Here is a 22,355-nt window from a genome sequence, read left to right as displayed (position 1 = left end):
GTATCGGTAAAGTTGCCCTCGAGAATCATTTTAATGTGGTTGCTATCCGACATCCTGATGACGTGACCCATCCACCGTAGCCTACCGTTTTTCACGGTGTGGACGATAGTTGGTTCTCTCAGTAGCTTATGAAGCTTGTGGTTCATATGAATATCTTCGGCGAAACCAAGCAGCTGAACGAAAATCGTACCACTCGTATTTATCACCGCTCTCCGTTTTACACAGTCTAAAGTAATGGTAAACATAAGCACGAAAGACGTCGTAGTCGTCTACGAGATTCGAGGAGTTTTGAGAGTGTCCCTGAATCTCGAGCTACGTGCATGGATCGATCCATTGTCGACGTGATCAATCGTGTTAGTTTATCCGGGAATTCATATTCGTGAATAATTTGCCATATCAGATCTCGATCAATTGTGTCTTACGCCGATTAGAAATTGATGAACATGTGATGTGTGGGCACGTTGTGTTCGCGGCATTTCTGCAACACCTGGCGGATGGCGTACATCTGGTCCGTTGTAGCGCGTTCACCCATGAATCCAGCCTGATATTGATGATGATGATGATGAAAGTGTACCCACCATCAGCGCAAGGATTACTTATGGCTGCAGAATCATTCCAAAAAGGAATGATCGACCTGATGGTTTGTTGTAGCAGGGTGAGTTAAAATCCTTGAATTCCTTCGGTAGCCAACAAAAAGTTGCTATCTTATGACAAAAGTCTGGCTACCCCACGAACTTAAGTCCGGTCATCAGTTCATTTAACTCCCTTAGGCTACCCCTCCCTTGTATGTGTGTAAATCCCACAATATAAACATGGAAATATACAATGTAATAAAACCGAAATAATGAAAGGTAAATTAGATGGATCTCACCAAATGGATCTCCTGTGCACGCAGGTGCAAACATGACATCTTGTTTCTCTTATCTAGATCTTACGTCACCATCAGGGCGGAGATTGGGCTATCAAAATTCCATAATGACGTTCCCACACAGAACAACTTAATCAGAAACGATAATTAAATCTCGATATTCAGTTACATTGGATCGAGAAGAAAATTTTTATGGGATCTTAACACAGTTTCGCATTTTCTCCATACATCTCTATTGCTGTTACAGCAACATATGCCTGCACAATATCGGATTTTTCCAAGGATTTTTCCTTTTTTACACTTTTTTCTAACCACTACTGTAAATATTCGTTCGTAGCAACTTTCAGGTAACAATACAACCACAAAAAAACACATGCGAAGACACAATTCTTATTGTTTTACGCGAAATCCACTTTACAGAACCGGATTGTTTGTACACGTAACGAAATAGAAAATCATGCTCCGTTCACTCCTTGTGTGCTGCTTGGGCCGTCTATTTTCCTTAACTATAATTCCTATTTTCCTTAACGTTACAACACGAAAACTTCATTAATTTGGTTCAGTTTTCCAATATTCGAAAAAAAAAAACTACGTGAAACTTGACAGCAGTGAAAATTTGCGACCGCTCACAATCACAGGCCACTACGATGTTTGAATCCAGCCTGATATTACCCACGAACTCTTCTGTAATGGGTGAAAGACGGCGGTATAAAATTTGAGAGAGTACCTTGTAGGAAGCGCTCAGAAGTGTGATCGCGCGGTAATTTCCACAATCCAACTTGTCGCCCTTTTTGCTGATAGGATACACGATTTCTTCCATCTATTCATCTGGTAATACCTCTGCTACATAAATATTGGACATACGTGATGCCTGAAGCTCATAGGCACAATATGTGTAGAAAAATGGACAAATTAAGTGGAAAAATTGCGAAAAAATCCACGTAGTTCTGGTGGGGTTTGAACCCACCTCTCCCCAAGTTCGCTAGACAGGGCGCGTTAACCAACTACGTCACAGAACAAGTAACAACTCTGTGAAGTAGAAAGCCAACCTGAATCCAACGCCCACCTCACCCCACGTTCTTTCCTCGCAATTCACCATCTCCTTCGGTCCTTAGATGTCCACTTCCAACACTCTCTGAGCGTGCCTACGAACAACAGTCTCGACACTAAGGGTCTGTGTCAATTGGCGAATTAAAATCACTTAAATTTGACAGTTCGATAATTATTTCCTTGGGAGAACTGTCAAGTTTAAGTGTTGAACTGTCAAATTTAAGTAAAAATTAATTTTAATTCGCCAATTGACACAGACTCTGAAAATAACATGCTCTCACTGTTGTTCGTAGGCACGCTCAGATAGTGTTGGAAGTGGCCATCTAAGGACCGAAGGAGATGGTGAATTGCGAGGAAAGAACGTGGGGTGAGGTGGGCGTTGGATTCAGGTTGGCTTTCTACTTCACAGAGTTGTTACTTGTTCAGTGGCGGAGTTGGTTAACACGCCCTGTCTAGCGAACTTGGGGAGTCGTGGGTTCAAACCCCACCAGAACTAAGTGGATTTTTTCGCAATTTTTCCACTCAATTTGTCCATTTTTCAACACATATTGTGCCTATGAACTTCAGGCATTACGTATGTCTAACATACCATTTAGGTTGGCTATCCGAAGAACAACAGCATTCGTGTTTACATAAATGTTGGTAATGACCCAGGATAGTTGGGGTCTCCAGTTAGCCTAGTGGTTAAGGCTATGGATCGCCAATCCGGAGACGACAAAATTGAGCTCTGTTGTGAGTGCCTTCGTTCCACCCATTCCGCGTGTCTTACGGTTGATCGTTGTGTTGGCGGTGAGCGTGTAGTGTGTGTTCGTTGCCAACGGTGGGCTCCACCGCCATCTCCGTCAAATTCACGTAAATCGATGAGTTCCACTGCTGAAGGCAAGGTTCAGTTAGATATAGTGGTGCTCAGCGTTTTTGCACAACATTTGATTAGAAATTAATAAAAACTGGAAAGAAATCTTACAAATTTATGCTTAATCCAAAGCTTGGTAATGTAACTAACTATGTTTTGAAGAAAAATCTCAGTCATATTTACAATCTTTCGAGAATTGCTTGATAGTGCGGGCCGCATTCATTTTTGCTTAAATTCTTCAAATTACGAAAAATTACGAAACTAATTTCAGTTTAGTAACCTTTTACTGCTAGCCTCGATACAAAGCGTCAGTTTGAATACAAATTTGCTTGTCATTTAAGTAGTTTTCGATAATTACTAAGGATTTTTGTTGATGAAATGCGTAAAGTGCTGAGCACCACTGAGTTACTACAATTACTCGAGGAAGAAAACCGCCTGCAAGAGAAACAAACGACAGTTTGTGCAGCTTCTACACCAAAGTCAGGGCAGCCCAACGAACTCACGTTTGAACTCAATCCGAGCCAGCCACCTAAACAAGATGCAACGAGGTGGCAATCTTCGTGTTCTATTTAGGGAACCTCACGTAGGTAATGCACTATCACAGGTTCAAGTGCAGGATCCGTTAGATTGGAGCCTAACTTGGGACCTAGCAGAGGTACCTCAACTCCTTCCAAAAGCTCGGATGGTGGTGAACCTTCCGGAAATTCAACGGAAGTTTAGCGAAATGCAGCTAGTTCCATGCAAGACAAACTTCGCTCCAGGTGGAACATTAGCAACGAGCGTACCGATACAAAGCGACAATCAACGAAGCTTGGCATCCAGCGCTTGTCCGGAACAGCAGGAGATTTGCGCCATGATATCAAGCTCAGTAGGTACCCGAGGTCACTCCCAGGTAGCATTGGAGGCCACCGGTAGCCAGCCAGCGCAGATGTCTGGCCTCGAAGCATCACCTAGTAGACAGTAGACGTAAGGTGCTGTAAACAGTCATCAACGGTCCCACCTTTCGACTACGCCCTGCACCAGCTCCTAAGTCGTGGATTAGTTCTTCGACGACTCAACAACTCGTTTCAAGACACATAGTTCCCAAAGAACTTTCGATTTTTTCGGACGATCCTGTCTAGTTCATGTCGTTGTTCACGAGCTGCTTCCAGAGCACAGCCCAGCTTTGTGGATTTTCACACGGCAAGAACTTGATGCATCTGCTACGAAGTCTCAAAGGAAACGCCCTTAAAACAGTGAGGAGCCTCCTTCTGGAACCGTCGGCTGCTCCCGATTTCGTCATAAATTCTTTAGTGGAAAATGTGGTTACAACCCCAGCCTCGAAAGGGGCTATCAATTTATTACGTAAGGGCTTATGGGGGGAGGGGCATTTGAGAAATCTTACGCGCCATACAAAAATATTTAGGTTCTCATACAAAAAATCTGACTAGGGGCGGTGGGGGTGTCGAAAAACCGAAAAAATCCCTTACGTAATAAATGGACAGCCCCGAACCGGAAAAGCTGCCTTCGGTCTCGCCTGTGTGAGCATCTACGTGCGGTAGGTCAGCAGGCCCACTTTTCCAATCCAGCCCTGTTGCAGGAGCTGGTGGGCAAATTACCGGCGAACTTCAAGTTGAACTGGGCTCTTTTCAAGCAAAAAAAAAAAAATGATACGGCGCATACTTTGGAAAAAACATTGTCTTCCGCGTCAAACCTTCCATTCAATCAACTATCCGAACAGTTCTCATACCTCCGTCGTTTACCTGTTGAAGGATATAGCAACGCAGTTCCAACCATCCTAATACGTTTGAATACGCATATGAAAATTCATTTCCAACCTTTTTAGAATCGGACAGCCTGTAGCAGCGAAAACCAGATTCAGGGGGAATGACACTGCCTTTGCTAACCGGAAAAATCCGCATTTGTTCGTTGCTAACCGTCGATAACCACGTCTAACTGCTGCTCAGTTAGCAGCGGTTAGCGACGGTTAGGAACGGATAAATGCGAATTTTTCAGTTAGAAAAGGATATGTCATTCCCCTTGACCGGATTGGGATGGACGGTGTACGGTCCGATTTCTGACCAGGGCTCCCCAACGGGACTGTGTCTCTTTCTTCTATACCACGAAGCTCGAAAGTCTGACGATGATCTGCACGATCTGGTGAAGGATTTTCTTTCTCGACAGAAAATGTTACCGTTGCTTCTGTTCCTGTACTGGAAGGATGAAATACGTTCGAGGAAGATGCTGGAAGAAACGACTACTCGTCTGCCCTCCGGACGGTTTGAAACGGGGCTTTTCTGGAAATACGACCACATCGACTTCCCAGACAGGAGGCCCATGGCGGAGAACAGGATGCATCCTTTGGAGCGTCGTCTCTTGCGGAACCCGGAGCTGTTCGACAACCTGAAGCAGATAGTCGAGTATTAGGAGAAGAGATATGCGCACAAGATGTCTGGAAAAGAGGTACTCAACGTGAATCCTAGAAGAGTATCCCAAGTAGTATACAAGTCACAAGGAGTGTCGACATCGCAGGGTTTTGGATGGACACGAGCCATTTTCAAGTTATTCAGCCTTTGAGTTAGAATGAAATGAATGTAGCTCTTGTACAACCAAAAACAGGCTCTGTCGACACTCCTTTGTGACTTGTGTGCTGCTTGGGATGATACCTCCCTTAGGGATGGTAGTAAACCTCAAAAAGCCTGTTAAATTTCGCATCGTTTGGGATGTGGCGGCGACAGTTCGAGGATAGTCACTAAACTTCGCCCTGCTTGCCGGGCCAGATTTGTTAACTTTACTTCCGTCCGTTCTTTCCCGATATCGTCACCGGCAAGTCGCTATTATCGGAGATATAAGGAAGATGTTCCACCAATTCGAGATCAGACTGGAGCACCGACAGGCGCAACGAACTTTGTTACGAAGCGATTTGTCGAAGGCGCCAAATACATACGTCATGGACGTTGCAACGTTCGGCTCGGCGTGACTGGTTTAAAGCCTGTATCCGCAATAATCGGGAAACAAAAGTATGACTGCAGCTCTGTAATGAATCGGTTAAATTGGCCAAATAATTGACTGAGAACTCTTTGGTGTATGTTCATCATTTGTGCAAAATTTCATAAAAATCGATGCATTACTTTTAACTGTGGATGAAAAATAAACAGACGTGGCTTTAAGCATTTTGTACAATCATGACCAATTTTCGTTCCCATAATAGATGGTTTTTTTAAGCTATAGTTCAAAGTTTTATGTTGATAATTATGAAACTTCGTTTGCAGTTATGATACTTATAGATACACTTTCTTGCAAAATTTCATCAACTTTGATCAATTGGTTTGAAAGCTATTGCTGTTGATAGGGGTTAGTGTTAGGGAAAATTTTTCGTGTTTTTCATGTGCGATGTTTGCCTGTTCATAACTTTTGAATTTCTCTGCCAATTTTCATGAAATTTTCACAGAAGGTAGTTTATTATGTGTATATTTTGCCTGCATAATTTTATGATTATTGGTATAGTACTTTCAATAGTACAATTGGAACAATGAAGGGTGCTGACTAATTGCTATCGGAGGGGCTAAAATCACGTTCAGTCCCAATACATGTTTTGACTTTAAAATAGTTGATAGTGCATCGATTTTTTTGAAATTTTGCCATTGCAACAAATGTAGATTGAGAGGTTTGTGTTCAAAATTTTAGCCATTTCCATAGCAAAATTCAAAAATTGCAGTGCAGACAAGCAAAACTAAGGGCTGTACAAAATTCCTTGGCACATATTCTACTCTTTCATTGCCACAACAAAAAGTACTGCACCGATTCACATGAAATTTTGCAGGTGAAACGAACACATCTTAAGATGCTATTAGGCTAAATTTGAGAAATTTTAATATATCTATTGCAGAGTTATAGCTGTATTTCTGTGTCCCGATTATTGCGGATACAGGCTTTACCCTCTGCACTGCCCATGGTCACATAGTCGACGTATCCACCATTGGCAATGACAGCATACACATGCTAATATCTAACACATGTTTACATTTATGACCAATTTTATTCAATAGAGCACAAGCTTCAACCGTTAGTTAGATGTTAAGGCGGAAAAATCTTGAATTACGTATTATTTATTGCTTAAAGTGAAAATGTATGGTGAAAACCACAGTGGTGCTTAAGTCAACTATGCGAATATGGACAGTGCAGCACAGTTTATAAAGAACATAAACTTAAAGGATTTCGAGTCTGAGTACCCCGAGGCAGCGCCAGCGGCTGCTATTGTGCATAATCACTATGTGGACGACTATTTGGATAGTCAGGACACTATCGATGAAGCCGTAAATCTAGGAATTCAGGTGAAAACGGCCCACGCCAAGGCTGGTTCTCATATGCGGAACTGGATGTCCAGTTCTAAGGAAGTTTTGTCACGGGTTAGGGTCTCAGCGGAAGATCAAGTAAAAAGCTTCAGGACACACACACCTCCACGGCATCCGAACGCGTTCTTGAAATGAGTTAGTTGCCCGAGTCAGATGAATTTACGTTCAGCGGACTCTTCCGGGAGTGATGCCGTTACTCGGAGGGAACGTTATACTCACGAAAAGGCCGCTCTTTCGGCTGGTGATGAGAATTTTTGATCAGCTTAAACTGGTGTCTCTCGTCGTGTTACACGAAAAAATACTCATTCAAAATGTGTGGCGAGCAAACATTGAATAGGGCGCTAAAATTCAGCAGCGAACTCATTAGTGAATGGTGTTGGAAGATCCAGCTATTCGACCAACTCAATCGCAAGTTCAATGCATCCTGGTTTCTTCAAAAACTAAGGTAGCCTCATTAAAGCCCTTGTCCGTTCTCCGTCTAGAACTACAGGCTGCACTACTTGGAACCAGATTAGCGAAATCCGTAACGGAGAATCATTCTCTACGCATCAAGCAACGATTCATCTGGAGTGACTTAACTACTGTATCAGGTATCAGAAGGCCGGCTCCAGAGGCACGTTATCCTCCATTTGGGACATTTGTGCCATCGCCAAAATAACAGCCTATTTCATCATCTACCTGAGGGAAAAGGAAGGAAAAAGGATTTGGATGGGGATAGGGACAGGTAGGGAAATAGGAAAAATACCCTGGAAGAGGGTACTAACGCACAAGCGTACCACAATGGGTTCAAACAGCGCCCTGAAAAGGGCACTGTAATAACGCATAAAGCGAAAGAGAGCCTATAGCTCTTTACCACAGCGGGTTAAGAACAACAGAATATCCTGAAGATTCAGGTTTCTGAAGTCAGTTTCACTTAATAAGTGTTTACCGAATACTCGGAAACGCAGTTGCGCGAAAACTGGACAGTTACATATCAAATGATACGAAGTTCCATAATCGGATTCACAGCTATCACAGGCAAATGAATCAGCTTGCTGAATATTCGCCATGTGATAGCTGAGTCGGCAGTGGCCAGTCAATGCTTTGACCAGCATGCTGCAATTCTGCTTAGACAGATTAGTTAGATACTTCGCCACCCGTAGAGATGGCTCAGCACTATACAATTTGGTTTGACGACATGACTCCAAACTATTCCAATATTGTCTGTGTTGAGTGACAGCCCAGGTATGAATCTGAAGCTTAATCCAACACTTCGATATCGGAATAGCTGGCTCAGGGCCAATGAAGTCATGTGATGCTCCAGAGCGAGCTAACTCATCAGCCAATTCATTTCCAGCGATGGAAGAATGACCAGGTACCCATAGAAGGTGAACAGCGTTTGCTGAATTCAGCTCCTCGATTTGAGTTCGACAAGCGATAACTATCTTCGACCTGGAGTTGGCCGAAGCAAGTGCTTTAATAGCAGCCTGGCTATCTGAACAGAAGTATATTACTTTGCCCATTACGTGCTGCTGAAGTGCTGATTGCACTCCGCACATAAGAGCAAATATTTCGGCCTGAAAAACGGTACAGTGTCTACCAAGTGAATAAGACTGATACAGCCTTAGCTCACGAGAATAAACACCAGCACCTGCTCGACCTTCGAGAAGGGAGCCATCAGTGTAACATACGATGCCGTCTGAAATACTTCTTTCCAGATAACCAGATGTCCACTCTTCCCGGGAAGGGAATTTCGTGGAAAATGTCCTATATGGAAAATTACAAGCAATTGTAAGATCACTTGGAGCAAGGACAATTTTGTCCCAATTCACCAAAAGTGGAAACAACGAGGTGTGTGTTGATGTGCGGTTCACAGGAGTTTCCTCTAGTAGACCGAGTACCCGTAACCGGTAAGTGCAAGAAAGGGCTTCTTGTTTGAGATGAATGTGTAGTGGGTCAACGTCAAAGAGAACTTCTAGCGCTGCCGTAGGAGTTGAAGAGAACGCTCCAGACATCGCCATTAAGCACATCCTTTGGAGATGGCCTAATTTTGATTGGACCGTTCTCACTTCACCCTTTTGCCACCACACAAGACATCCATAAGCCAATATTGGCCGAACCACAGTTGTGTAAATCCATTTGATATACTTGGGTTTTAGACCCCAAGTTGTACCAAAAGTACGCCGGCATTGCCCGAAGGCCATACAAGCTTTCTTGATTCTGAACTCAATGTGAGGTGTCCAGGAAAGCTTGGAATCAAGAATGACTCCAACGTACTTTACCTGTTCAGTCACATCGATTTCAGAATCAAAGAGACGCAAAGGTCGAACGCCATTACGGTTTCGCCTTTCCGTGAAAAGAACAATAGATGTTTTATTCGGATTAACCGAAAGGCCATTTTGGCGACACCAACCCTCAACTACCTGAAGGGCGTTTTGCATCAGGTCGAAAGGGTGCTGATGCACATACCAACTAACAATGTTAGGTAGTCGTCGGCAAAACCATAAGTAGGAAAACCGCTATTATTGAGTTGCCTCAATAGCGTATCTGCTACGAGATTCCACAAAAGCGGTGATAAGACTCCCCCTTGGGGGCATCCACAAACACTCAATTTCCTGATCCCTGCTAGACGCAATGTCGAGAAGAGATATCGGTTTTTGAGCATTTGGTGAATCCAATTGGAAATCATTGGAGATATACCATGACTCCGTGCGGCTTCCAATATGGCATCGAAAGGCACGTTGTCAAAGGCACCCTCGATATCTAAGAAAACACCCAAACAAGATTGCTTTTGAGCGAATGCTTTCTCGATATCGTAAACAACCTTGTGTAGAAGAGTCACAGTGGACTTACCAGATTGGTAGGCATGTTGGTTTACATGAAGAGGCACGTTGGCCAGATGAACATCACGGATATGATGATCCACAATGCGTTCTAAGCATTTCAGAAGAAAAGAGGTCAAACTGATAGGTCTGAAACTCTTTGCTTCTTCATACGACGCACGACCCACTTTCGGAATAAACTTTACAGTAATATCCCTCCAGGATTTGGGAATATACCCTGTAGCAAAACTGCAAACAAGTAGTTTTTTCAAAACATGTTTGAAATAATCAAATCCCTTCTGAAGCAAAATAGGATAAATCCCATCTGCCCCAGGAGACTTGAAAGGAGCAAAGCTGTTAAGAGCCCACTCAATCGATTCTATAGTTACAATACTCCGAGCCGAAGCTAAAGAATCATAACTACAAGAAAAGACATCAGGATCATCCGAAGATGTAATATCCACACATCCAGGGAAGTGTGTGCTGAATAAGCATTCCAGAACTTCCTCATCAGAGGAAGTCAGATCGCCATTTGGCAAACGAAGTTCGTTCACCCGGAAATCCTTAGATTTCGCAAGGATTTTGTTTAACCGACTGACTTCACTCAAGCTGGAAACATTTGTACAAAGGTTTTTCCAGCCGGATCGTTCAGCAGACCGGAGAGCTTTCCTGTAGGCCTTGCGAGCCGACCTGAAAGCCTCCGAACCAGCCGAACGTCGTCTGTTCCAACTCTTTCTACATTGTTTCCTGAGTTTCGCCAGATCAGAGTTCCACCAAGGGGTTCCTCTTGTGATCTTCACAGACCGTAGAGGGCATGCTTCTTCAAAAGCTTCCATGATGAAGGTCGTTGTAGTATCAACGGCATCATCTAAATCACTTGGAGTGTCAATGGATGGTGAATATCCATGAAATTTGGCTGCAACCAAATCAGTATAAAGATCCCAGTTTGTTGACCGAGGATTCCTGAAACGCAATGTTTGCGAAGTAACATTTAAATGTTCAAAAAAGATATAGCGATGGTCAGATAAAGATTCTTCATCTGACACATGCCAATTGGTCAGCTCGTGACTAATTCTGCTAGAGCAAAGCGTTATATCTAACACTTCCTCTCTAGCAGATACCATGAAGGTTGGGCGGTTGCCTATGTTAAGTAATGCAAGATCTGTACTACTTAAGTACTCCATCAAACTGGAGCCTCTCAAGTTAATGTCTGAGCTGCCCCAGATGATATGGTGAGCATTAGCATCACTGCCAACAATTAGCGGAAGGCCTTTTGAAGTGCAGTATGCGATGACTTGTTTAAAAGCATCCGTAGGGGATGGTTCATCATGTGGTAAATACACAGAACAATAGACGTATTTCCTGTTGAGGTTTCCAACAGATACATCAATTGTGATAGCACATACATCTCTGGTGGTTAGTTCAGAGATGAGTGTAGCAACTATTGCGTTGTTGACAAGCACACAGGCTCGAGGCATGACACGCGAGTTTGCCATTTCATGTTTACTGAAAGTGGCAAACACCGGGTTCACAAGGTTTCCTAGATAGAAATTTCCCTTACGAAAGTAAGGTTCTTGTACCAAGGCCACTTGGGCTGTACCATTTTGCATAAGTCTGCAAAGATTGATCGTTGCTGTTCTTTTATGCTGAAGATTGATCTGAGCTATCCTAACCGTAGCCACTACCCAAACTAGGTAAGATTAAACTCTTCGCGACAGCAGCACAACAAAGAACAGCAACAATAAAACCAAATCGGTATCGATTGGAAAACGCCAAAGGCGAGGATACACAGAATACACTGTGTAAATCGCATAATGCGAAACCATATAGGTGAAAATTTAAACTAATTAACAACATCTTCATAATCCCGCCCTTATTTAGCCTCAAGTGAGACTAAAGAAGGGCAGCTGATTGTCTCGGAGAAACACAAGGTCCACTGCACCATTGCTCCGGTTGGCGCAGTAAGGGCTACATACTGTGGAGGGCGCCCTGGTACTCCACAGGCTCCGTTAGCGGTTAGGTTTTTATTAGACCCCCCTAGCCATTCATTCCTAGGCACGGTAAGCATAAAGCCGCATCACACCATGAATTAGGGGTCACCTGTTGGTGGATTCTTACCACCGGAACAGGCGGTCCGTAGTGTTATTCTTAGCCAATTGAGACAATCGCTACCGACACTACACAGCTATCTAGGCTGATCGAGAAAAGAAGTTAATATTGATGATCAACTTCATACGGACTCGATCAGCCGACTGCGCAGGCTGCACTACTTGGAACCAGATTAGCGAAATCCGTAACGGAGAATCATTCTCTACGCATCAAGCAACGATTCATCTGGAGTGACTTAACTACTGTTCTTTCCTGGCTGCAATCAGACCAACGAAAATAACGCCAATTTGTAGCGTGCAAGTTTCAGAAATTCTGGATTCGACGAAGGTCATCGAATGGGAGTACGTTCCGTCCAGAAAAAAATGTGGCAGATAACGCCACTAAAAGGAAAGATGGGCTTCGGATCGGCAAAAGCCACCGCTGGTTCCGTGGGCCACAGTTCCTCTACGATTCTCCCAACATGTGGCCCCAATAGAAGAAGCTATTTTGCCCTACTGCGGAGGAGTTTCGACCGATGCACGTCCACAAAGAAATCGCGCATGATCCGTTGATACTGTTCTGTCGCCTCTCGAAATGGGAACGTTGTCTACGTGCGATTGCTTATGTCCACAGATTCGTCGATCAGCTGAAGCGGAAGTTCTGCAAGCTGTCGCCTTTTCTGGATGAGCAAGGAGTAGTTTGGATCCCAAGTAACATTTTTTAGGTAAATACACTAAAAGAGGTTCTTAGAACCCCCATAAAACCCAAATAAAAGTTATTGGGTTTCATGACGGTTCTGAAAACCTCTACAAGACTATTTGGCCATCAAAATGTTACTTGGGATGGAAGGTCGTATCGTTGGTTCTTCGCATGCAGCAGCTGCCTTCGACTTCAAGTATCCTGCCGTGCTGTCGAAGAACCATTACGTCACTTTTCTCATCGTCGATTTGTACCATCGGCGGTACAACCACTGCAACGGAGAGGCAGCAGTTAATGACATGCGGCAAAAGGTTCACCTGCCGGAGATGCGTGCTGCTTTCCGAAAGGTTTGCAAGATATGTACGTGGTGCAAGGTATTCAAGGCAATGCCAGCTGTTCCAAGAATGGCACCGTTACCGGATGCTAGGGTCATGCCATGTGTCAAACCATTCAGCTTCAACGGATTACATTATTTCGGCCCGCTTTTAGTGATACAAGGCCATCACGAGGTGAAGAGATGGGTTGCACGCTTCACACGTCAAACCATAAGAGCCATCCACCTTGGACTTGTTTCCAGCCTGTTGACCGAATGTTGTAAGATGGCTATCCGGCTGTTCATAGTCCGGATGGGTCACCTGCGGAACCTACAGTGACCGGGGAATCAATTTTGTTTGAGTCAGCGGTGAGTTACGGGAACAGCTCAAAGGAATCACTCAGGAGCTAACTTCGACTGTTACAAATACTGTCACTCAATGGCGCTTTAAGCGGTCTTCTCACTTCACCGGGGCGGGCCCCGGCCGTGCCCCGGCCCCGGTCATCGAATTCTTTCTAACGATATCTATGGCGTGCTTCTCACTAGCCCGGCCGGGGCCCGACCGAGCCCCGGCACGGTGTGATGTGAAACACGCCATAGTAATGGCATGTAAGAAATCGATGACCGGGGCATGGCCGGAGCCCGGCAACGGTTCCGGCCCGGTGTAATGGGAATAGCCCTTTAATCCATCTGCTGCGCTACACATGGGAGGGTCATTCTTGTGAGCGTATGGTTCGGTCCATTAAGTGTGCCCTGGTTTCACTATCTGTCGACCGCAAACCGAGTGAAGAAGTGTTGGTTACTTTGCTAGTGGAAGCATCAATCTCTTGGAGGTTATGGGCTGGAAGTCTTTCATTCTCCGCACGTACTCCTAGATCTTTTACCACGCCACCTTCGGTGCTTGCTTCGTCGGCTCAATCTATCTCAAGTCAGCAGGGCAACATGTTATATGGAGTTTTCATGAGAGCAGCTTCATAGCTTAGGTATTGTTTCACAAAAACAATGTTGTTAGCTGTCCCATGTATTTCCAATATGGCGGATTGATTTATTAGCTATATTGGACTACCTCCCTTCTAAATACCTTGATCAAAATGTAACTTTTTTCGAGTGAATTAACTAAAATGTTGAAATAACTTGGAAATAATCTTCAAAATTTTATTTAAATCCTATTGGAATTGCGTGCAATCTTGCATACGACAAATGTCTTCACTTTTATAACAGTTTCAGGGCACGCACCTCCCACACTGGCCTACTGTGACAGTTATACAAAAAACGTCAACGCAAGTGTCATCGATCGCCTGTGCCTGTCACTTGTTTCGATTAGCATTATCCACCTCCCTGTGATTACATGGCATTCAGACGAAAACTGGATGGTGCATCGTGAGGTTCTACATCTATACAGTGGTTCGGTTTTCTTCTGCCCTAGACGATTTAGTGAAATTAGCAATAAAATGACGCACATCCTAGAATTGGTGTCTCTAGTCGTAGCCGTTAGTTTAGTTTACAATGTAGATCCAACTCAAGGTAATTATCGAGAGAAAAGTTCGATCACTTTTGCGACCCGAAAGAAAGATGTTTTCTCGATAGAAGTGTGTGTTGGTGAGCTGTGATTGGTTGGAAGCTTAGGAGATGGGTGTTTTTTGCGTGTGACAGACCGGCACAGCAGTTTACTGTTGTAGAGTGAATGGTTGTCTGTAGATGCTATGGGCTATGTGGACTTCTGAGCACCACGTCATTAGCAGTGCGGAACTGTTTTCTATTGGGTTTCCCTGATATGCTTGATAATGACTGTGGTATCAATTTATGATTCTGATTTTAGCCGCCAGGAACAACAAATTTGTCACATGTGGCACGGTCCTCAAGCTGTTGAACACGGATTACCGGGTGAGGTTGCATTCGCACGATGTAAAATATGGAACGGGGTCCGGACAGCAATCGGTTACTGCCACTGAAGTGCAAGAGGATGTCAACAGTCACTGGGCGATCATGGCAGCGACCGGAAAGAACTGTGAACGAGGGTGAGTACTATTCGGTTCTTTTGATACGCAATGTGATGCAGTACATATTAAGTTTATTCTATACGCAGTGTTTTCGATCTCTTGCTTTCAAAGAATACGGTAATTTATTTCATTTATTAATTTGTTTAGTATTCGTTTCATAATTTGCTATTCGTTTCATAACTACTATCTATTTTCTAAAGTTACTTTAGAACATCCTTCGGAGTTTTTGTACTAAAATTCTTTACAATTATTATGTACTGTGATTTTTTTCTCTGCATAACTATTAATAACTTGAGTATACTATGCTATAATCAACAATAGTACGCCACAATACTCGGTTTGCGGATGCCTCTCTTTATCCTCGATTACGCGGTTGGCTACCACCCCCAGCACCACGCTAATGCTGAGTACAAAAAGCGAGATTGTCTGAATTTGCAATATTTGGATTTTGAATGAACTGGATAGTTCACCCGAAACTCTTACGCAGTTTTGCGCACCGTCCATCGTTGCTTTAATCAGTCTAGTCAATCGTTTTCGTCCATGATTTTCCATAGCTCTTTTTTTCCTTCCACTCATCTGGTTTCCCAGATCATGACTACCAACCGGTGCAAACAGGTGGCCAAATGGCCCATCGTGATGAGTTCAGCTGCGATACCATCCTTAGCTGGTGAATAGCATCCTTAAATTCTTTCAGCGTGGGAGTTGGCTCATTTCCGTCCTCTGCTGCATTGGCGTAGTCGTTCCCTCCGTTTTCTTGGTCTCCCGTGCCAACGTTCTCCACGCCATTAAGGTGCTCGTCGAAGCGCTGCTTCCACCTTTCGATCACCTCACGTCCGTCCGGCTGCTACAGATGGAGTATGGCTGATTTATCAGAAATGCTCGATAAACAGCAGGGACCTGCTAGGACTCAGTAGTTTCTATACCCAGAAAACAGTCCAGGTCGGTTGAGTCTGGAAAAGTTTTGAGAATCGTTGTAACTCATAATGAATATATTTGTGTTTTGTGACGAATCTTGTAATCTTTTTGGAGTCAGCAGACTTTAAATTGTTTTCAGGGCTTCCCACTATTTGATTAATTTAAACAAACACTGGCAAATTCAATAATGTAATATTTAGTAGCATCTCGTGTATTCAATTTGCTCATACTGAGTTCTCAATATTTGATTTGCTTAATATGATATTATTTCATTCACAATAATGTAAATAACAAATAATGGACATAAATGCCGGCTTCCTTCCATAATCCATGCAGCTATTGGACGCAACAACAGTATCTGAGAAAATGCTTTTGAAATCCTGCTTAAGGAATAATGTATTGTGTACGCAGAAAAAAATCAATTTCGCTCAAATGCTTCTCACGACCAAGAGTTTGCTGCTTGCTATACGGCACTGCACACCGCTAAGGCTACAAAGGAAAATAAAAACTATGGACTTCGTCGAAGAATTCCTCCAACAATTTCTTAAGGTGCTCCTCTAGCAGCTTTGTAAGGAATTTCTCATGGTGTTCTTTATAGGTTGTCCCAACAGGAGAAGGATAACATTTTCACAGGAATTCCCACTAGGAATCCCAGAAAAAAAAACTTCCGAAAACATTTCAAATGGATTTGGAGGAATCTCAGAAGGAATCCCTGAAGGAACTTCCAGAAGAATATTAGAAGGAACTCTTGGAGGAACTTTGAAAACAAATCATAGAGAAATTCCTAAAGAAATCCCGTGAGGAGTTCCTGGAGCAATTCTAGATGAAACTTTTGAAAAAATCTTGAATAAACTCCTGGAAGAATCTCAGAAGGAGCTATTTGTAGAGTCTCAAAAGGAACTCCTGGTTCAATTTCTGTGGAAAACACGGAAGACATTTTTGATGGAATCTCGGCAGGAATTTCTGATGGAATCCCGAATTTTTGGAGAATCCCGGAAGATATCCAGATAGAACTCCTGATGAAATATTAAGAAAGAAAATCCAGGAGGATTTCTAGAAGGAACTATCGGAGAAATCTAAGAGATCCTGGAGGAATCCTGGAAGGAGTGAATGAAGGGATACCGGAAAAAATCCTGGAGGAGTCCCGGGAAAAAAAATTCTGGATAAATCCTAGAAGGAAGTTTTCGAAGAATCCCAGAAGAAACTCTCAGTAGAATCCACGAAGGAATTCATGAAGGAATCTGAAAAAGAACTCCTGGAGAAATCCCAAAAGCAACTCCTGGAGGGGTTTTGAAAGAATGACGGAAGAAATTCTTGCAAAAATCTCGGAATGAATATCTGATTGAATTACGGAAGGAAGTACTGAAAGAAACCCAGAAGGAACTCCTGGAGAAATCCAAGAAGAACCTTCTTTAGGAAACCCAGAAAGAAGTTCTGATGGAATCTCAATAGAAATTCTAATCCGGAACAGATTTCCGAAGAAACTGCTGGTGGAAGAGAGGAGAAGAAAACCCTAAAAGAACTAAAAGAAACCATGGATGAACTTAAAAAAAAAATAAGAAATAAAAACCCAGGGGAAATCGCAGAAGTATCTAAGAAGACACTCTGGAAAGAATTCTTGGAGGGATCTCTGAAGGAAGAGCTGGAGGAATTAAATTCTCAAAAATGGGAATCCCAAAAGAAGCTCCTTGAGAAATTCCAGAATTAATTGCTGAAAGAATTTTAGGAGGAACTCCTGCAGGGTCTCTCAAATGTCATGGTGCATTTTATTCAAATGAAAGCAATTTGACATTCTTAACAAATTACAGTTTATGGATTGCAATACAGATTTACTATATTGGGAGGTTCAACTTCCTGTTCTGTTTGACATCAAGCAGAACGATGGGTGGTTTGTTGAGTCATTAACACTGGTTGATGACGGCGATCTGAACCTAGAAGTCGGCAATGTTTTCTTGCTATTGTTATTTTTTCATAATGTGTATTCGTTAAACATACAAGTTAAAATTGATATCAGAACTATAGCTATTTATGCAACGAGTTGCAAAATGATGCTTTTTACAGCACGAGTCGTACATTTATCGAACGAGGCTTGCCGAGTTGGATACATACGACGAGTGCTGTAAAAATCGAGTTTTGCAACGAGTTGCATACAAACTTTTTTGCAATGAAAGAAACAAATCATTGTTACACAATGTTACAAAAATAAAAGAAATTTTACAATGACCAAAATTATTCACTAGAATATGATCATTTACATCAATAAAATTGTGCTTCTCGGTAGTTGAATGGGAACGACCACGTGCTCCATCACGAAATCCGAATCAAGTAAGCCGTGCTATAACCGTCACATGTTTTCAAGCTCTTACTGTGGTAACACAGGTTGTCAATCAAACAAATGCATTATGATTCATTAGGCTCCCCAAATGAGATGCATTATGAACCATAATGCATTTGTTTGAATAGTACGGAAAAGTAAGCCGTTAGGGTATTGAAACGGCAAGTATAATATGAATTTTATAGTGCCAAATTGCAAAAGTTTTTTTTTTTCTATTTTTTTATTTATTAATGACACTTTACGCTATAAAGCGCATTCGTGTCACTAACAAAGTTTAGATTTTTTTTGCGTTTTTGACATAACAGTTTGTTGAGGGGAAGGGGGTCGTTTATCGGCTACGTCATTTATAGGGGGGCCGGGGGGGGGGGTATCCGAATTTGTGACGAAATGCTACGAGGAGGGAGGAAGGTATAAAAAATCGCTTAAAAAAGCTACGTCATTTATGGACGCCCCCTTAGGATCTGTTTGGACCGATGCTGATAGTGCTAGGGATATGGACGGAAGACAACTTTCAAAGATAAAGAACAGTACTGAAATGAGGATCGAAAAGCTGACATATCGAACACATCGACCATCTAATGGATCATAGACACACCAAAGATTAGTGAAATACAGGGCACATCATGAATTTGAACAACAACATTCTTTAAACCTTGACATGACAAAAAAAAATACAGAACCGACCATATGACGATATACTTTCACACCTTCTACCGTAACCTTCTGAGTCAGTACGCAACAGTGTCTTACTGGACGACATGATCCGTGCACGGCTAGTGAACTGCTTCTGAAGGATTATGTTCTCTATCCTATCCAAAGGCCTAGTGAACTGTCGTTGTCCGCGCAAACGCGAGACGATTGTACGCACAGTGATGGGAGAGGTTTCTACGTCCCTCAGCGTTCCGCTCGGAACCTTAAAAAAAAGTTATAAGTGGAAAGTATCCATAATTGGACACCCTACGCAAGTGGTCTCAAATAGTTTTCCAGTGTATTTTTTGTCCATTTTTCCTTTTTTCCCACTGCACTGTGACAGCATTTAAACCATACTAAATTTATATATGTACATTTATACTTCTCCATTTACATGCAACGTGGAATATGCAATTGAATCCCATTTTTAAAAGTCTTTTCTTTTTACAGAGAGCCAATCAAATGCGGTGATGTCATTCGGTTGCACCATTTGGCGACGAACAAAAACCTACATTCGCACCACTTCCAGAGTCCATTGTCCGGAAACCAGGAAATTTCCGCCTACGGTGACGAACAAGGTATGTTGAACATCTTGCAACCTGCTTCAAAAATTTGACTGGCAATAATGCCTATTATTATTTCCAGGAGTTGGCGACTCAGGCGATCACTGGACGGTCGTTTGCACCGGTGAATCATGGCAACGGAACAGTCCGGTAAAGCTGCGACACGTGGACACCGATATGTATCTGTCCGTGTCGGGTCGAACATTTGGTCGCCCAATCAACGGCCAGATGGAGGTGGTCGGAGTTTCGAGCCCATATTCCGGAACGGATTGGACCGCTGCCGAAGGTCTGTTTATCCATCAAACGGAAAAGGATGATGGCCCGAAACATACCGAGCTGTAAGTGAGTGAAATATGAGGCTCGAAGGACGGTGCAAAGCACAGTGAGACGAATGTGAGTGTGTGCGCGTGGTTGTTGTGTGGGACGAGTGGGTGGATTTCTTCGCGTCGGAGAAGTAAGACTTTGAAACCAAATGGGGAACGGTTGCGAAAAGCCAGGACATAGAAATAGCAAATTGGCGTGCTGTGTATCAACGATGTGACGAATTCTCGGAAGGGTCTGCATTCCAGGAGTTTGCACCTTCGCTGCTTTTAAGATACATAGGATCAAATAAATTCGACATTTCTATAGAATAAAGTTTGTGTATTTATTTCTGTATCATCTGCCTATAAATTTGTTTTCTTCTTTACATCTCCAACCTTCCAACTATCTTCTGTCTTTTTAACTTTTATCTTTTATCTTTCTTTTACACCTACCATCTTATCTGTTATCTAAGAATCTCTTATATACCGTCGTTGGGGGTGAGAATGGATCAAAAATGAATACTTCCACATTCATTGTTCAATAACTTTTGCTTCTTTGCATGAAAAAGTTTTTTGAGCACTGGAATGTGATCTTTGGTAATGCATGCACAAATGACGAAAAAATAGTTGGAGTTCGTCAATTTTCCTTATAACTACATGTGTAGGTGAATTGTCACCCTACATTGCTGTCTACAGGGGTTCTTAATTAGATCGGTTGATTAACCCTTATGTGGCCGACAGGGTACCCGGGTACCCAGCGCCCATTTAAAAAGCACAGTGTAGAAAAAAGCAAAAGAATTGTCGGACACATAACGGTTAATAAGTATAGGCGAAAGAAATACACCTGTGGCTAGCTATTGTAATGTATTAGCGCACGTCTTGCGTTTTTCAAGTCATAGGTTCGATTCCATTCGAGGCTTGTGATTTTTCTCAGTATAATTTGTTCCTTAAATATCCGTTTTATCAAATTGCAAATATTTCAAAATATAGTTTTTCAATTACAACCCGTAACAATTCTTTCAACTTTCAGTTGGTTTGCTTTGTAATCTTCCTGCATATTTCAATATCCAGTATGTAATTGTTATAAACTTATGGAGATGCATGATTGCTCATTTTCTTGTGTAGTAGCAAATACTATACTGTTCTTGTCGACATCAATAAAAAGAAACATACTAAGCTGAAATTTTGAACCACTCTCCCCTGTTAGGGCACGAACGACCGGCACGCTAATGGTGGGGTCCACGCCAGAGAAAGTGAAATTGTTGTGACAGTTGCGGAGAATGCGCTTTGAATACTCGTTGTTTCGATCTGTTTCGACGCATGTCATCTGCTTGGGAAGCTCTCTACTATCAGAGCTCAGCCATTCTCATGAGTGAAACTTCCACTACACTGAGTGTCTGCTGTTATCTTACGCTCTGCACTCTCTCTCTTCTTTTGTTGTGATATTTTATCCTCATGGCAAATCAAACTATGCAATGTAAAGGAATTTAGCATGATTTTGGCATTCGACTCTTCAGTGTCATGTATTTATATATTTACTTATTTTAGGGGCTTTATCTTTGAGAGAAACTAACCAATTAAAAAATAGAGTTGAAGTTATATGATGTATTGGGTTAGGTTATTATCATATTAGATTGCCCTTATCAAATAACGATATGACATCTATTTCCCTACCTGTGTTTAATGCCCTCAATCTGGTCATTCGTTGCTTTCTTCACTTTATACCTTTTACGTCAACTGGATCTAAGGCGAATACCAAATTTGCAAGATTGTCATGTGGCATTCGCGTAACATGTCCTGCCCATTGTATTATTTCTGCTTTTACAATCTTCTAAATCAAGAGCTGGAAGAGGAGCGCAGCGAGACCGTAGGTTCTCAACGATACGAGAACGGGGCCATGAAGAATGAACTACGAGCTCGTTAAGCTTGAGTAGTTGCTAATTTTTTCGAGTGTATTTCAAGTCGGTTGAACCGTTTGTTCTAAGATGGCAAGGAATATTTAAGGCAAATTCTGTTCCTTACTCTATAACCAAAAAGACGTGGCTAGCGTGATTATTGGCGGTAAAATCAAGAGAGCATGTAAATACTGTGCACATTAAGGATGGTTATCTCATGTCTCATTTATTAAATTTTTGTGCAATTTTGATTGCTTTTGATTGATTACGAAGCAGCAACTACGAATTATGCGGTCATTTATGCCTATGCTCATTAAGATGGGTCAACGTTGTATGGGAAATTTAAATTTGATCACATACTTTCAGATCATGATTTTTTTTAGCTTATATTTGAGGTCGTAAATAACTGTGCAAAAATTGGGCATGTAAGGTTATGCTATAAGCTCGATAATGATTGATATAGTCCTTGGGCATGCGTGGAAAACGATACTTTTCCACAATTGAAGAGGTTGTCCAATTGGAAGGGCTAGGGATATTCTAACGATTGGACGCTGCTTATATGGCATAACTAGGGTAAGTTGGGGCTAGATGCCATTGTTCAAACTTTGATGAATAGTTTCATTTGTTAGGCATTCAAATTGGTAACAGC

General features: G+C 42.4%; 1 protein-coding gene across 1 annotated transcript; it reads left to right on the top strand.

Moving 5' to 3' along the window:
• The first annotated feature begins 14,338 nt into the window (after nucleotides 1–14,338).
• LOC109405991 (stromal cell-derived factor 2) lies at nucleotides 14,339–20,145 on the top strand. The gene is made up of 4 exons (XM_019679051.4): nucleotides 14,339–14,530; nucleotides 14,826–15,024; nucleotides 19,397–19,524; nucleotides 19,592–20,145. Exons 1-4 carry the CDS (start codon nucleotides 14,377–14,379, stop codon nucleotides 19,849–19,851), a joined length of 741 nt encoding a protein of 246 aa, XP_019534596.4. The 5' UTR covers nucleotides 14,339–14,376; the 3' UTR covers nucleotides 19,852–20,145.
• Nucleotides 20,146–22,355: the final 2,210 nt, after the last annotated feature.

This window comes from Aedes albopictus, chromosome 3, assembly GCF_035046485.1.
Source record: "Aedes albopictus strain Foshan chromosome 3, AalbF5, whole genome shotgun sequence".
Classification (NCBI taxonomy): domain Eukaryota; kingdom Metazoa; phylum Arthropoda; class Insecta; order Diptera; family Culicidae; genus Aedes; species Aedes albopictus.
Note: the sequence above shows the minus strand (reverse complement) of the source record. Positions and strands in the feature narration are given on the sequence as shown.